The sequence below is a fragment of the Epinephelus fuscoguttatus genome, linkage group LG6 (genome assembly GCF_011397635.1).
Source record: "Epinephelus fuscoguttatus linkage group LG6, E.fuscoguttatus.final_Chr_v1".
Taxonomy (NCBI): Eukaryota; Metazoa; Chordata; class Actinopteri; order Perciformes; family Serranidae; genus Epinephelus; species Epinephelus fuscoguttatus.
In genome coordinates, this window is record NC_064757.1 from 44,163,599 (window position 1) to 44,178,933 (window position 15,335).

The following is a 15,335-nucleotide window of genomic DNA, read 5'->3' on the forward strand; positions in this document are numbered from 1 at the left end:
TTTATCTTTGTCTTATTGTAAGTGCAGTAATTTGGATTTTTCTGACTTTTGTTCAGAAAGTAGTATGACTGGAAAATTGTGATAATCATCTGCCATTATTTACCATTTTAAGGATAACAATTTAGTCAATACATTAATCCAAAATGTGGTCTTAACCTCCTGAGACCCTGTTGCCTCATGAGGACATCACATATTGGCTTTACATGACATTGTTTTTTTATTCTATTTAACTTAGACCTGTTGTCCTCCTTCGTGGACACTTTTTTTGCCATCTAGTGGCAGTAAGAGCATGTAGAACCATAATACAAGTTGGCAGCCACCTCTGCCAAGTCAGTCTGCAGCCGATCACAACACAAAAGTGGACAAGGTCTAAAACCTGATCAGATTTAATGATTAAAACTTGTTTATTTATGATTAATAATGTTTGTAGTTTGATATGGCAACAAATGTGACCAATTTTAACAACAGTGCCAAACTAAGACCCTGTTAATTAGAAAGTACTCATTGAAGACATTGGGACTTATCATCAGCTCTGTGAAGGACATTGGGACTTAATTATCCTTGAAAATAATTAGTTTTTTATATTTATCAGGTCCTACTGATCCCAGATAGCTAGGGGAAATTCAAAATGCACACCAAACAAAAGTTCAGGTCCCAGGAGGTTAAAATACATCTGAGAAAACTGGATTGGGATCTGCAGAGTTAACAGTATTAAACTCTAATTAAGCCCAAGTGAACCTCAAATAAAAACTGATCAAATAAATGTAAAGAGGTTATTTAAAGCACGTTTTTCACCACTTATATTTAGAGTCAACACTAATTTTGTGAATTGTATCACCCCTCATTAAAACCATCAAACCAACCACATGTGCTCTGTTGTTGTCTCCACAGTTGATCCCCAGCACTATGAAGCTGTCCGCGGAGGGGTCGGAGTTCTTCTTCTACTACTCTTTACTGGGGAACGACATCACCAGCGAGCCTTTCCACAACCTGCTGAGCCCCGACTTCGAGCCGGAGCGCGCCTCTGTGCGCCTCCGCAGCAGCAAACAGATCCTGCAGACCTTCCTGTCTCAGCAGCCCAGTTTAGAGGTGAGAGTCAAAGTGTTTCATCAACAGCTCTTTAATACCTGTTGCTGTCTGTGTGTCCTCACATGTCCCCGTCTGTCCTCCTCAGATCCACCTGTGCTGTGGGAATCACTCTCTGGGCAGCACAGACGTCTCTCTCTCAGCTCTGGCTGCTCTGTCTGTGGATCTGGAGAACAAGGCAGCGACAGTGGAGGGAGCTTTTATACTCCAACCTCCTAAACGCACCAAGCAGGCGCTGCCGGCTCTGCCTGCCGACCTGCAGCCGACTGTGGGGGTGGCTGTTAGCCTGAGGAGGGAGGAGGTCACACCACAGGTACTCACACATTGGGAATGTGGTCTTAAAACAAGAATTACTATGTGATTAAATGTGGTTATTTGCTATTTTACGTCTCTTTTGTCCCTGTTGCCCCTCACTCTGCATCCTCTACATCAAGTAAAGCTTAAAATTAGCATGTTTTCTAATATTTTTTGGGACGAACCTCAGAGACAAGAACATCCTTGGAGTTGTCGCATGTAGCTGTGGGTCATAAGCACAGATGGAGAGATTGATAATGATAGTACAGAAAGAACAGTTCACAAATGCCCAGTTTTTTGGTTACACTGGATTCTGGTCTATTTGTTGTTCGTGTGTGTGAAGAGAAGGAACTCCGTCTCATCTGTGGTGGATTTGTCCCTTCTCTGTCTCCATACAGTCCTTTACCAGCAACTTTCATTATATCAGTTGTTGGTTTTGGGTGTTTTTGAATGAAATAAACTTGTAAATTAATGGAAAGAAACCTGAAACCAATAACTGTGTCTGTGTGAGTGAGATGTGTGTGTGATCGGGTTAAGAAGTAAAACAGACAACGTGTTCACTTGTGTTTTATTTTACTATTTGAAAAGCCCAGTTTGTGTGCAGTCTCCTGAATAATGTTTTAAATTTTATTTTGCCTCATGTTTAATCCACTTGTGACCCACAAACATTAATCTATCAGGGGTTTTTTGTTGCAGATGCACACACTAAAAAACATCCCAAAACACTGGATGTTTCTGCGTCTCTCCAGAAACAAAATTTTGCATTTGTGTGATATTTAACTGCTGCTAATATTGGTGATTAATCAGATCACTATAGTGTAGTATAATACCATTTAGGGGTTTTGAAGCTTAAGTGATAATTACCTGCGAATGTTTGAAGTTTAAAGGATAACTTTGGTATTTTTCAACCTGGGCCCTATTTCCCCATGTGTATGTGTGCGTATGATTCATAGGTACAACTCGTTCTAAAATTGTTCAGTATTGAGGGAGGTGGATGTAACCGGGAGCTGCGAAACAAGCTAAAACGGTAACGGGGGCAAATGCGTCCCGTGTAAGTTTGCACATTAAAAGTGCTTTTTTTCGCCACTGACTGGTTCAGATCGCCAGTGCTATCTCTGTAAATAGCATACTAAGCGTTTCCCTTACCTCTGGGCTGTGTGACGTCACGAGCTTTGCTCCACTGTGTCTGTAGCTCTCTCTACTCGTGGGACAGCCGTTTTCTTGAGGAAGAGGTGTTTCAGGATTGGATGTCTTCTCTTCTTCGGCTGGCAGTAGTCATCTTGGGAGAAGTGAGCACTGCAGACCCGATGGTCTGCAAGGCGCAGTGTCTGGAGAGGAGTGTTAGCATCCATTTGTAGCACAACTAGCCACAACTTCAGCATCTCGCCGTCCGACAAAGGCAGCCTATGAAAGCTGTACGGGGTGCTGCGCGACATCCTGTTCTTGCATTCGGGAAAAAGTTTATTTGAGCACTCCAAAAACTCCAGTAACACTCCAGGGGGTAGCATGTAAAAGACTCCGTCCTCTGACTCTTCTTGCGTAACACACACTTCACACACACATACTCACTTACAGTACCCAGCAGGGCCGCCCTCCCCCTCATTGCTCCAACACTGACTGACAGCTGACTCCACTCATTCACATTCACCACTGCCTCAGGGCCGCTACAATATGCTATTTACAGAGATAGCACTGTCGATCTGAACCGGTCAGTGGCGAAAAAAAGCACTTTTAATGCGCAAACTTATACGGGACGCATTTGCCCCCGTTACCGTTTTAGCTCGTTTCGCAACTCCGGTTGCATCCGCCTCCCTCAATACTGAACCAGTTTTAGAACGAATTGTACCTATGAATCATACGCACACATACACATGGGGAAATAGGGCCCAGGTTGAAAAATAACCAAGTTGTCCTTTAAACTGGACACAACAGGTCTGAGGGGGGTAACATTAATCAATCATACGCACACACACGCTAATCCAGCTGTTCCCAACTGGTGGATCGCGGTCCAAAAGTGGATCACGGTTCCATTCTGAATGGACCGCAAGTGACCTCAGATCGTGTCAAGTTTGTACAAAACATGCTTTATTTTGAGGTTTAGTGAGTTTCTGGCTCAAGACCTTTATTTTGAAGTTCTGTTCCCTGCTGTAGAGTCAGTGACTATCAGACAGCTCCTTGACAGAGACAGCAAACTAGCTCCATGACATGGTCAAATCCAAGTGTGATGCTGAATATCAAACTGTGTGGACCTTGAACTAATGACTGTGTACAAATGCACTGTGTTCATGCAAATGTTAGATTTTATTGGACCCAAATACAAGTATCGAGGGACAATAGGAAACTGGGCACAGAGTCTGACACAGAAAATGTCTCATAGTGAGCGCAGTCAAATTTCTGTCCTCTCTCCAGTCTTTAGGGACTAGAGAAGGAGGTGGAGCTCAGACACACTCCAGCCCTCCTCCCTCTGCTCCTCCTGTTGTCCAGAGACCTCGAAGCTCTTCTCCAATCCGAAAACCTCCTGACTCTTCTCCACCTGGTCCTCCTCTTCCTCCTCATTCCTCTCATACCGAGAGCGAAGTAGAGAGTCTGCTGGAGGAGCTTCAACGTGACAAAGCGCAGGCAGGACTGGCAGGTGAGGCTGGAAATACTGCATGTCAGATTTAGACAGTTTGAGTCAAAGCAAAGAGGAGTAACACTGTGTTTGTGTCCAGCTGCAGATTTGGAGGTCCCTGTGCAGCCGCAGAGTCAGACTGAAGCAACAGCAGAAGGTGGAGCATCATCTGTCAGTGTCTCTGCTCCCAAAGTGTCCATTCCTCCCTCCGCCCACCACTACTGCTTCTCTCTGGACCTCCGCAGCCTAGGGAACCTCAGCCTGACGCACCCCATCGCTGCTACGCTCAGGTTAAACACTTAATCTCTCGCTCTTTCTCCACAAGGCCACAAGTTTGTAATGATAACATTTTATTTTTTAAAGACGTGGGGACACTGTCACAATCATTTAAAGCCTTTAAATCATTAATATCATAACTTATAAAAACAAAGGGTAAAACCAGTCTTATAAATGTACTTCAAGAAAGTTTGTGAGAAATTTTGCAGGTAATTTGGCCAGTTTTTTGCATTTTAACTTCTAAATCAGCGAAGTAACAAATCGTTCAGAGGTTACTGGTGGTACAGCAGTTTAAATCATATACTGTCTTCTAATGATGTTTGTGTGTTTGCTGTATTTCAGGTATTCCTATCAGTTCTTTGGCAGTGCAGCCCCCATCATGACCAACCCTCCTGTGGAGCTGCAGAGGAACATGGAGGTGTCTCTGCCTCAGTCGTACTGCGCCTTCGACTTTGCTGCTCTGCCGCAACAACTGCAGGACACTTTCCTCAGGTAGGAACACAAACATACACAGGAAAAACTTTCCTTTACATACTTAACAGAAAATGCACTCAGACTTTTTCCCCTTTCTTGTTTTTCTCTCTTCAAAATAGTTATTTGTCCCATTAATTGTGCGTTAATTTGCTGTCTGATTGAAACTAGGACAGAGCTAGTACAGAACCAGACATTTTTGTGTTGGCCACTATAGTTAGACGCACATCTGCAATGAGCAGCAATGGAAAAAAACCCCACATTTTTTTAATGTGAAACTGTTTTATTCAGTGTTTTACTGGTATAAATCACCTGATCTGTTTGATTTGGAGAGGAAGAGACCTCTGCTGATAATTTGGCTGCCGCTAAAAACCTCTTGAATGTCTGGATCTGAAGTTATCAGAGAAAATAATGAGCACACAGTAGCATTTTGTGAGCTAGTGGCCCCTCTGCGACATGCCAAACAGCACTGGAGAAACACTGAATTGTAACACGAAACTGTTTTGAGTGTTTTTACCAGTTTAAATCACCAGGTCCATTTGTTTTGGAGAGGAAGAGACCTTTGTGGATAATTTGGCTCCCGCCAAAAACTCCCGAGCAGTGAACACTGAAGGAATTCAAACCAAGAAGTTTCAACTGTTTGAAATCTGCAGCCCTCACCACTATATGCACTAAATCCCCCTAAACCTTAGACACTGGACAGAAGTTCTGGGAAGTTCTGGAGTTATTTGCCTCGGCTACAGGGGTGTAAATATAGACAGTGCAGGCAGTGTGGTTGCACTGGGGCAAGGGTTGGGTACCGAAAGTTGGTGCTTATATGGAATCGGTACCTATACAACCGATACCTACCAGACGGAAACAAAACGCACATTATGGTGCCTCCTTTCGGTGCTTTTTTTTAATGCTATGTCTCCCTCTATTGGATGTTACATGTAACAGAATCATTCATTCATTCATTCATTTGTTGAGTGTATATTATTATTTAAAGGCATGCTAAGCACCCCCCCGAACGAGTGATAGCTGCTAGTTACCCTGGATTTACACACCTGTTCAAGGCATAGTGCACCCAAAAATGAAAACTCAGCCATTATCTACTCACCCATATGCCGAGGGAGGCTCAGGTGAAGATTTAGAGTCCTCACATCACTTGCAGATCCAAGGGGAGAGGAGGTAGCAACACAACTCCACCTAATGGAGGCTGACGGCGCCCCAGATTCAAACGTCCAAAAACACATCATTGAAACCACAAAATATCTCCATACTGCTCGTCCGTAGTGATCCAAGTGTCCTGAAGCCCCGACATAAAAAGTTGTCTGGAAAAACGTCATCTGAACTCTGTTTTTAGCCTCATTGTAGCCTGTAGCTCTGACTGCCTCTCTGGGCATCGAGACCGTGAGACATGGGCACCGCCTTCATGTGTGTGTGCTTGCTTTCACTGGTTTTGCGCAGGCTGGTTGGTGCATCCTGGACCCAAATGTTTTTGTTGCCATTTGCGGAGCCTGGGCTGCCTACAGAGACCGGACTTTAATAGAGTTAATATTATTGTAATGTTAATTTGTCAAGTGTTTTTATTATATCTTAAAACTGTTAATAGAGTTCATATACCTTTTTATTTCTAGGTATTTCTAATTTTCCTCAGCAATAAATGAATAATTTAAAACTGTTATACAAAATACTCACATACTGAAAGGTGGCCCATTTGTGCCACTTTTCAACCTCCATAAACAACTCACATTTTGAGGTATCGGTTCAGGCACTGTTGAAGCACTGGTACCGCTTTAAAAGTATTGGTTCAGCACCAGTATCTGGAAAAAACCCAAACGATCCCCAACCCTAACTGGGGCCTTTGGGGTGGGGGGATGGCAGATGATGTGTTCATGTGATGGAGGAGTGCTGCTGAGTGCAGTGCATGGCTAAGATTCATTTAAGGAGAATACTTGTTAACAAAACATTCCAGGAGTACTTGTATTGCTTTTTTATGTTTGTTTTCCCCTGAATAAGTAAAGGTACAATTTTTATATTAAATTTGTGAAATGTTCCACAGCTTGGTGGTAACTCTTAGGAAAATTGACTGAAAATATAGAGACCCTTTTTTTTTCCACCTTGCTGGACAATGTTGTGTTCTTTCCTCTGTTAACAGTACGACTTTCCACAGATTGTGTGTGTGATAATTCTCTCTTTATTGTGTGTAAGCTCACTTGTGGCCTGCAGGTGGAGCAGCAGGACTGTGTTTCCACTTTGTTGTTGTCTGTGTGAATATTAATAATGGAGCTGCTGGAAGCTCTGCAGTGTAGTGTATAATGTCACTCAACTCACTGTGTGTGTCTGTGTGTGTGTTGTAGGGTTCCTCTGGTGGTGGAGGTTTGGCACAGAGACTCCACCAGCAGAGACCAGCTGATAGGACGAGCCTCCGTCCAGCTGTCTCACCTGCTGAGCTCGGAGAGGAGCAAAGTCCTGGCATCAACAGGAGAGCACAGCTGGAGGCAGACTCACCAGGATCGCATCCCCGTGGTCAGAACACACCGGTAAGGAAGGAAACAACACCGACTGAGAGGACTGATCATCACATGGTGCCTGATAACCAGCTGTTAAATAACTGTGACTCCATCCTTCAGCCCCAGTGAGAGGGTGGCAGAGCTGAGCTACGTGGCAACACTGGAGGACCTGGGGTTGGTTAAAGCCAGAGAGGTCATCGTGTCTGACTCTTCACAGGTGAGACGGACGTGTGTGTTGTGTGTGTACGCATGCATGAGGCGGATTGTTTGATGCCTACAGAATTCAACAGGAGCATCTTTTTGTGTGTCAGCAGGACTTTTTGGTAAATAACATAAACATGTTTTGGGTTCAGACACCCCAAGGATGGCAAGTGTGGTGTGTGCATGCTGCTGTACTTTTATAATGTATGAGCTTATACTTAATAAATTCTTCTCATTTTAAACTTATTTTAAATTTCAAATTAAGTTAAAATGATGAATATTCACAGTGTGCTTTGGCTGATGGAGCACAAACACGATTAAAATGAGCAAATGCGTTTCTGATATTTTTCCTCCCTCACGTTTGGTCAACACATTAGGAACACCTCTCAGTGTGACACGAACTACAACCTCAATCATAAACATTAAGTTAGATTAACACCTCTGTGATAGTATCTATTAAAAACGGGACATTATTGTCTTTGTGAAGGTGCAGCGTATGTCTGAACAGTTGTATTTGATTGCATTAGACTTTGCAGGTGTACCTAATAAAGTGGTCACTGTGTGCATAGGCCTCTGTGTTAAGTTGTCTGCTAATGTTTTACATGTTTTTATCCTCATATGTCATCAGAATGAACCTGCACAGCTGTCCTCCCACCCTGCAGCACCCAGACCGGCTGCACCCAGCCTTACCCCGGCCCCGCTGGGCCCCACGGCTCCAACAGCTCCCAGAGACACCCTGGAGTACCGCACGGCCCTGGAGCTGGAGATGTGGAAGGAGGAGCAGGAGGATCTGTTTGATGATCAGGTAAACACAGGACTGAAAGTGTACAAAATCAAAACATTCTACTGATTAGATCGAGCAGTGTGATATATAACGTAATGTAAGTACAAATATGGATAAAAACATGCTGCAGACTTTCACATACAGATCCTTTAAGATTGTTAACTGCATATGAACAGCTTGACCTCTCATGTCGACTGTTTCATGTTCTGCTACAAACAAAACTATTGTACATATATGTACGTCATGTATGTATGTTCCAGCTGAGGAAGAAGGAGCTGAGCCACATGAGAGCTCTGGCAGAGGAGTGGAGGAGGAGAGACAGAGAGAGAGAAGCACTGGTCAAGAAGAAGGTGGAGAGTCCACACCTACTCACACAAATAAACACAATACTAACACATTAGAGCTTTGATTGGGCCAAATAATCAGGCCTGACCCTTCATGAACCTGCATAGTTTGTGTCCAAGCCAGACTTGAGCCTGATAACGTTAGCAGTTTTGGGCCCAAGCCCGATTAAAAACACACATTTCCAAGGTAAAAAGAAGAACATTTTTTTAATATTCAAACATTTATTACAAGCTAAGGGCTGACGTGTTTCCTTGCACCACTTGTTTTCCCTGCGGTCAAATGCAACACTTCTCATTTATGCACCAGAGCAGACAGTTTCATTCACCTCCTGTGCAGTGCACTGGAGTTTGTCAGTTTAAATCTTATTCTAAATCTCATTTTTATTAGACATGATGAGTTAATGACCATGCAAACCACACATAATTCACACAAACTATAAAGTCTGCATTAAAAAAATACACTGAGACACTTGCACAAACTCAACCTGATCCAAGGCTGAGGGAAGTTTGAGAAATTAAATCCTGGCCCAGCCCGACTCTGACGGGTCAGCTGAATTGGGTTCGGCAGAGAATCAAAGCTCTATTACACGTCACTCTACATACTACATGATTTCCTTCTCATATGGGCTCATGATGGGACACTTAAATCTGAATTTAACAGGCCGTGTTTTCCTCTGTGTCTGCAGGAGGTGGAGTATAACGTGTTGGAGGAGCAGCTTCAGAAGACTCTGTCTGATCTGGAGAAAAGAGAGAAGCAGCTGGCTGCGGCCGAGCTGGAGGTCAGACTCTGACACCTTAACAAAGCAACGTCATTACATACAGTGTTTTTACATTAATGACAGATTATTGTGTGATCAGTGTTGTGTTCAGTAGTTATTTGCATTCAAGTTTTTTTAAAAATGTTTTTGAGTTGCGAAGGTTGAAGTTCGTGACGCAGTGACTCACAGGTGAACTGAAGGCTGTTTCATGCCAAGAATGATAATACTTATTTGAAATAGGACCTCCGCACTTCCCAAAGCCACAGTAAATGTGACGCCTGCAGCAGTAGAGGATTTATAACAATTAAAAAAGACCTTTGTGATGCTGCAGCTAAAATCTAAAGCTCATTTTGACCAAAACGTCTTAATAAAGTTCTCCTTAGGACAAGAAAAGACACTCTAATAAATAAGGGGCTGCAACTAACATTTGTTTTTACTATTAATTAATCTGCAGATTATTTTCTTGATAAAACAAGTGTTTGATCTGCAGTGTCACAAGGTGACCTCCTCAAATGTCTCATTTTGTCCAACAATCAGTTCAAAACTTCAATCATGAGACAAACTTTAGTTTTCACTTTTATAGTATTTAGACTTTCTAATTGCTCTTGTCTAAAAGAAGGTTATAAAATAAGTTCTGCAAAATTTAAATGTGTCATATTTAGGGCTGCAATTAACAATTGTTTCTGTCATTGATTAGTCGGCCCATTATCTTCAATGTTCGTCACTATAATGTCAGAAAATATTTAAACATACCCTGCTGTGTAATTTCCCAGAGCTGAAGGTGACGTTTTATCTGACCAACATCAGTTTTTAAACAAGTATGACAGAGAAGCATCAAATTCTTACATTTGAGAAGAATTAAACCAGAAAATCTTTGGCTTTTGTGATTAAAATAATCACTACAATGATTATTCAATTACCAAAATGGTTGTTAAGTAATTTATGCCCACTGAGTAATTAACTTATCGGTGCCATCGTCAAATGTCTCATTTTGCCAACGATCAGTTAAAAACTCAGAGACAGAGAAAAGCAGCAATCATCAGAATTCAGCAGCTTGAACTAGTTCATGTTTTTTGTATTTTTGCTTAAAAACTAACTTAAATGATTAATCTTTTATCAGAAATGTTTATAATTAATTTTCTGTTATCGACTTATTAAATGTATAAGAAATAAACCAGCAGTAAGCAGGACAATGGACTTCAGCTTTCACTTTTGTTTCTGCATTACTTTTGTGTCAAAGAAGGTTGTAAAATCAATTCTGAAAAATCTAAGTGACTCTCAGAATAACAGTACAGTCAAAGTATCACTCACTACTTTGTACAAAGTGCACCTTAGTTTTTAAAGCGTGTGTTTTCACAGTGGCTCTGTTATTGTGTGTTCAGACTCAGAGGCTGCAGAGGGAGCTGCGAGCTGAACACGATCTGACCCAGAGGGAGCTGCAGGAGAGCAGCAGGAGGCTGCAGCAGGACTGTGACCACCGGGTGGCGCTGGAGAGAGACAAAGTGCGCCTGATGGAGGAGGAGAGAGGCCGGCTGCTGCAGCAGGTAGAGACAGAGACACAGAGAAACAGAGGAGTTCTGTTTGTGTTACAGTGAGTGTAATAATTATAATACTACTGTTTGTGTTGTTCAGATTGCAGACGCTGAGGCTCGGTATAAACAGCTGGAGAAAGAGTTCCAGCTCTACAGAGAACAACAGAACATCAGACCTGAGTTCAGACTGCAGTCAGAGATCAACTTGCTCACTCTGGAGAAGGTAATCTATTACTTTTCTGTATTATTACTGCCAAAACATTAAGTGTGACTGCTGTTTTTGTACAAAACAACTCTCTCTACACCTCCTTACACTTGTCTTTTGAGTCTAAGTATTTGCGAAAAAGGCAACACACATGATAAACAACATCCTGTGGAGTTTTTGATGTTTAGCAGCACTTTAAAGCTGTTTAGTAACAGTGAAGAAGAAGCTGAAGTAAACATAATTTGTTCCCAGGAAAAATCCACAGGGGACCTTTTATGTTAATGTCAACGCATTTCTTTCTTAACTTTAAATGTTCATTATAGTAACTGTGATCTTAATTTTAGTCATAATCATTTAGTCTTACTGAAATTTTATTAGCTCTCATGTGATTTCAGGCTCTTAATCCCTCTGTTGGTCTACACTGGTACAATACTGAATGTCCAGAGGTTTTCAGACGTGTGTGACTGATGTTTCTGCTCTGTGATTATTAAGGTGGAGTTGGAGAGGAAGCTGGAGTCCACCACCAAGTCCAAGCTGCACTACAAGCAGCAGTGGGGGCGCGCCTTAAAGGAGCTGGCCAGATTCAAACAGGTATGTTCGTCTTCAAGGAGGGGCGTTCACAGAAATGTTTCATTCAACGTTCAGAGAGCTGACTTTTGAAAGACCTGAGAATTGGGGCCGGTAAGGTTTGCTGTTTCCTTTTTTAAATATGCCTTTTCTTAAGACAAAGTAAGTGGATCCAAAAGGACGATATTCACCATGTGAAGCACCAGTGCTTCAGCTGCAGGAAGTTGTAAACAGGAATATAAAACTAATTTCAAATCAAGCATCTAAAGGACAAAACATAAATGAGACAAACAGAGCCAGGACAGCAACTAACATCTGTTTTTATTACCAATTAATGTACTGATTATATGTCTTATTAATCAGTTTCCTTTTCTGTCTATAAAATTTAAAACATGATTTAAAAAATACTTAAATACAAATACTAATTATATTTGTCCAAAACTATCCAAAACCCAACGCTCTTGAGCTTAGAATAATGCAGGACAAACACAGATAGGAATGAAGGGAGCAAATTCTTTGAGTTTTATCTGAATATTAAAATATTTCACAATTAATTTCTGTAAATTAATCATTTAAAAAGCAGACAGAAGTTTGAGTCCCTTAATTCTCAGATGTCAAAGCGTCCTAGAGTGCACCAGCAGAGACAGTTTTATTTGTGGAAAGTGAGTAACCATGTGACACTAACAAAAATGAACTGAAATCAACAGCTGCATGGACACTTTTCAAAAAATAAAATAGATAAATAGATCCATGGACAGAAACCAAAGCATTAAGCCACACCTTAGAGACAAACTTCACCCTTAAACTGAAGACATGTTGGGAAGCGAGGCAGAGGCCTCTCCGTCCTGACAGCGCTCATATTTCACAGCAGATAATAGTAGTTTTTCTGTGTTGGGACGTCTGGCGGCTTCGGGACGCTGCAGGTTTTTAATCTGCTGCTGGAGACGAGCTGACAGTGTTAGGACATTTAACAGCTCTGTTTAAAGACACAGAGCAAGCAGAGGAAACTGAGCTCGGGCCGGCCGTCATCCGTCAGCCGGCATCACGCCAAATACACGAGTACACATCAACAGAACGTATGTGGTCGATGAGGGTAAAAGCAGAAGAAACTTTAGCTTAAATTAAAGTTCCTTGTGTCCAGTTAAATACTGATAACACACTTTGTGTTTTACAAATTATGTTTTTGTTTTTTATTTAATGAACATAGTGTTGATACGCAAAATTAACTAAATGTTTTGGGGTTTTTTTTTTTTTGGTTTAAGCAAATTGATGTTGTGATGTGAAGTGTTGGCTAAGTAATGTAATCACTGTGTGCCCGAACACCGGGTAACATCAACCACCACAACAAGCCTACTGCTGATAACAAAATGCTTCAGGGCTCACAACCCTGTCGCCACACAACTGAACACTGTTGGCTTTGTGATTTTTGCTGCAGTGCTGTTGCAAGTTTGAATGTAGAGTGTGTGGGAGGACATGAAATAGAACATTACATTGTAAAATATTGAATTAAAGTGATAGAATTGAACTTTGTGCTTGGTTGGCATTCACATTATTTTAGAGGCACCAGGAGTTGATTTACCTTTTAATGGCTTTTTTAATGGCCCCAGACAGCACTGAATAAGGCCCACTACCCCTCGTTATGCCCCCTACCCCTACACGCATAAAGGAATTGGGACACCCCTACCCCTCGCGGGAACGCGCCAATGGGGGGGGTATTAGGACGGGCCCTAAGTCCACATCTGGCTGATTATACCTGTTTTTACTGAAGAATAGCACAGTTAACAAAGCTCCTGTAACTTTGCAACAAAAGCCCTGTTTCCAATAAACATTTTCGGTATGGTGTCTTTGGAACCAACAGTAACCCTTCAAACATGGTACCTAGAACCTCGGTCTGTTTAGTGTTTCCACCACAAACAGTTCACCTTGTTTATCGTCCACAGAACGTAGCCGCAGTGAGAGTCTCTCAATAGGATATTTAGAAATAGCGGGTTTGGTGTTTAGTGTTGCCGAAGCCCACAGGAACAACGCTCTGCAACGCTTTTGTTTCTCTGAGTGAGGATTAGAATATATGCAGTTCACACAATCCGGTTGAAATATTAATGTTAATTAATTAATGAACATATATTTTTTAACGCTTAAAGATTACGAAACATGGACGTCATCCAAGAGAGACAATAAAGACTAAAGTGATGGTCAAAGTTGTCACAGTGAAATTTAAGGTGTGCTGATGGATTCACGTCATCAACTCATGCATTGAGTAACATTACAAGTTAACGTTCCACCTTAAAAGTTGCCGGCAGTCGGCCCAGTGAATGAAGTTATTTTTTCTCAGACTCCAGCTGCTGTGAGAGGCAGCAAAACATCCTTTCATTTTATAGTTACAGTTTACTAATAAAACTCTCCACAGTATGAACAGTGGTTACATGAGCCTCAAAACCAGACACAACTCAGCCCTGAGCAGAGTGAGCGTCCTCTACTGACCAATCAGACTGCAGTGTTCACAGCTCCACCTTTTAGGACCAGATCTGTGTGCTAGGTACCCCAACAGAGGGGGGACCAAACATGGGGACGCTAAGGAACGCTTCTGTTGGGACCATCCACAACTTCTCACTGTGGAATCGGAAAAAATGCGTACCCAACTGAACTGAACCGAACGGCACTGCTGGGTGGAAATAGGCCTAAACATTTCATTAGGTATCACCCCTTCACAATAAAAGCATCCCGTCAGTTCACCAGTGCAAAGCTTTTAATTTGAAGCAGCAACAGATGGAAAGATTCAGTTTGCTTTAACAGTAACTTAACACTGAAAGACTTTTAAAGACGAGTGTGTGTGTGTGTGTGTGTGTGTGTGTGTGTGTGTGTGTGTTACAGCTCTCACACATTTCATTGTCTACTTCATCTCAGCTAAATATTTGGCTCTGGTGTAAAAACACACCTCTCTCTCTTTCTTTCTTGCTCACTCTTTCCTTTTCCACACACACACACACACACACACACACACACACACACACACACACAGAGCACTAAGTGGGGCTTTAGTCAGCCTAAGACTAATGTAAACACACACACAGACCTTATCTGACAAACTAATAACTGTTACTGACATTAAACAGCTGGAAAACTGGACGGACATTTTTCCTCTCTTTTCTTTTTGCATCAATCTCGTCTCCCTCTCTGTTTTTCTCCCCCATCTCTCCCTCCAGTCGCCTCTCCCATCTCCCTTTTCTCTCCCTCTGTCCTTCTCTTCCTCCGTCACTCTTTATCGCTCTCAAACACTCTTCCTCTTCATCATTTTTTGCCTTTCCTCTCTCTTCCTTTCTTTCTTTAACCACTTTTTTCTCCTCTTAGTTTTTCTGTCAGTTTCTCAGCTTTAACTTTGTCTAATATTTCCTTTCTTTTATCCCTCTATTTACCTCTTTTCTCCACTTTTTCTTCTGTTTTCCCTTTCTCATGTTTTCCATTCTTTCTTTCTTTCGGTAGTGATTTACTTACATTCCCTTCCTTTCTTCTTTTTTCCACCTCACACAAATTTCTTTTAGTTCATAACTCGATTTTGTTACTGTTTTTAGTCGTTCTTTTCTCTTGCTATCTTTTCTTTCCCCCACTCTCTCTCTTTTATTTTTATCAGTTTCTTCCTCTCTGACTGTTTTTTTAGAGATGTTCCAATACTATTTTTTCTTCCCATTACTGATTCCAGTACTTGAACCAAGT

General features: G+C 41.8%; 1 protein-coding gene across 2 annotated transcripts in view; it reads left to right on the forward strand.

Annotated features, from left to right (window-relative positions):
- LOC125890818 (centrosomal protein of 120 kDa) overlaps positions 1 to 15,335 on the forward strand; it is a 41,162-nt gene that overhangs the window by 7,597 nt on the left and 18,230 nt on the right. For both annotated transcript variants that reach the window (XM_049579632.1, XM_049579633.1), the window contains exons 6-18: positions 892 to 1,089; positions 1,175 to 1,399; positions 3,790 to 4,012; positions 4,092 to 4,281; positions 4,610 to 4,759; positions 7,081 to 7,263; positions 7,354 to 7,450; positions 8,063 to 8,239; positions 8,479 to 8,568; positions 9,249 to 9,341; positions 10,703 to 10,864; positions 10,953 to 11,075; positions 11,550 to 11,648. In XM_049579632.1, the coding sequence (XP_049435589.1) occupies positions 892 to 1,089; positions 1,175 to 1,399; positions 3,790 to 4,012; positions 4,092 to 4,281; positions 4,610 to 4,759; positions 7,081 to 7,263; positions 7,354 to 7,450; positions 8,063 to 8,239; positions 8,479 to 8,568; positions 9,249 to 9,341; positions 10,703 to 10,864; positions 10,953 to 11,075; positions 11,550 to 11,648 (2,010 nt within the window). The remainder of the gene's footprint in view (positions 1 to 891; positions 1,090 to 1,174; positions 1,400 to 3,789; positions 4,013 to 4,091; positions 4,282 to 4,609; positions 4,760 to 7,080; positions 7,264 to 7,353; positions 7,451 to 8,062; positions 8,240 to 8,478; positions 8,569 to 9,248; positions 9,342 to 10,702; positions 10,865 to 10,952; positions 11,076 to 11,549; positions 11,649 to 15,335) is intronic.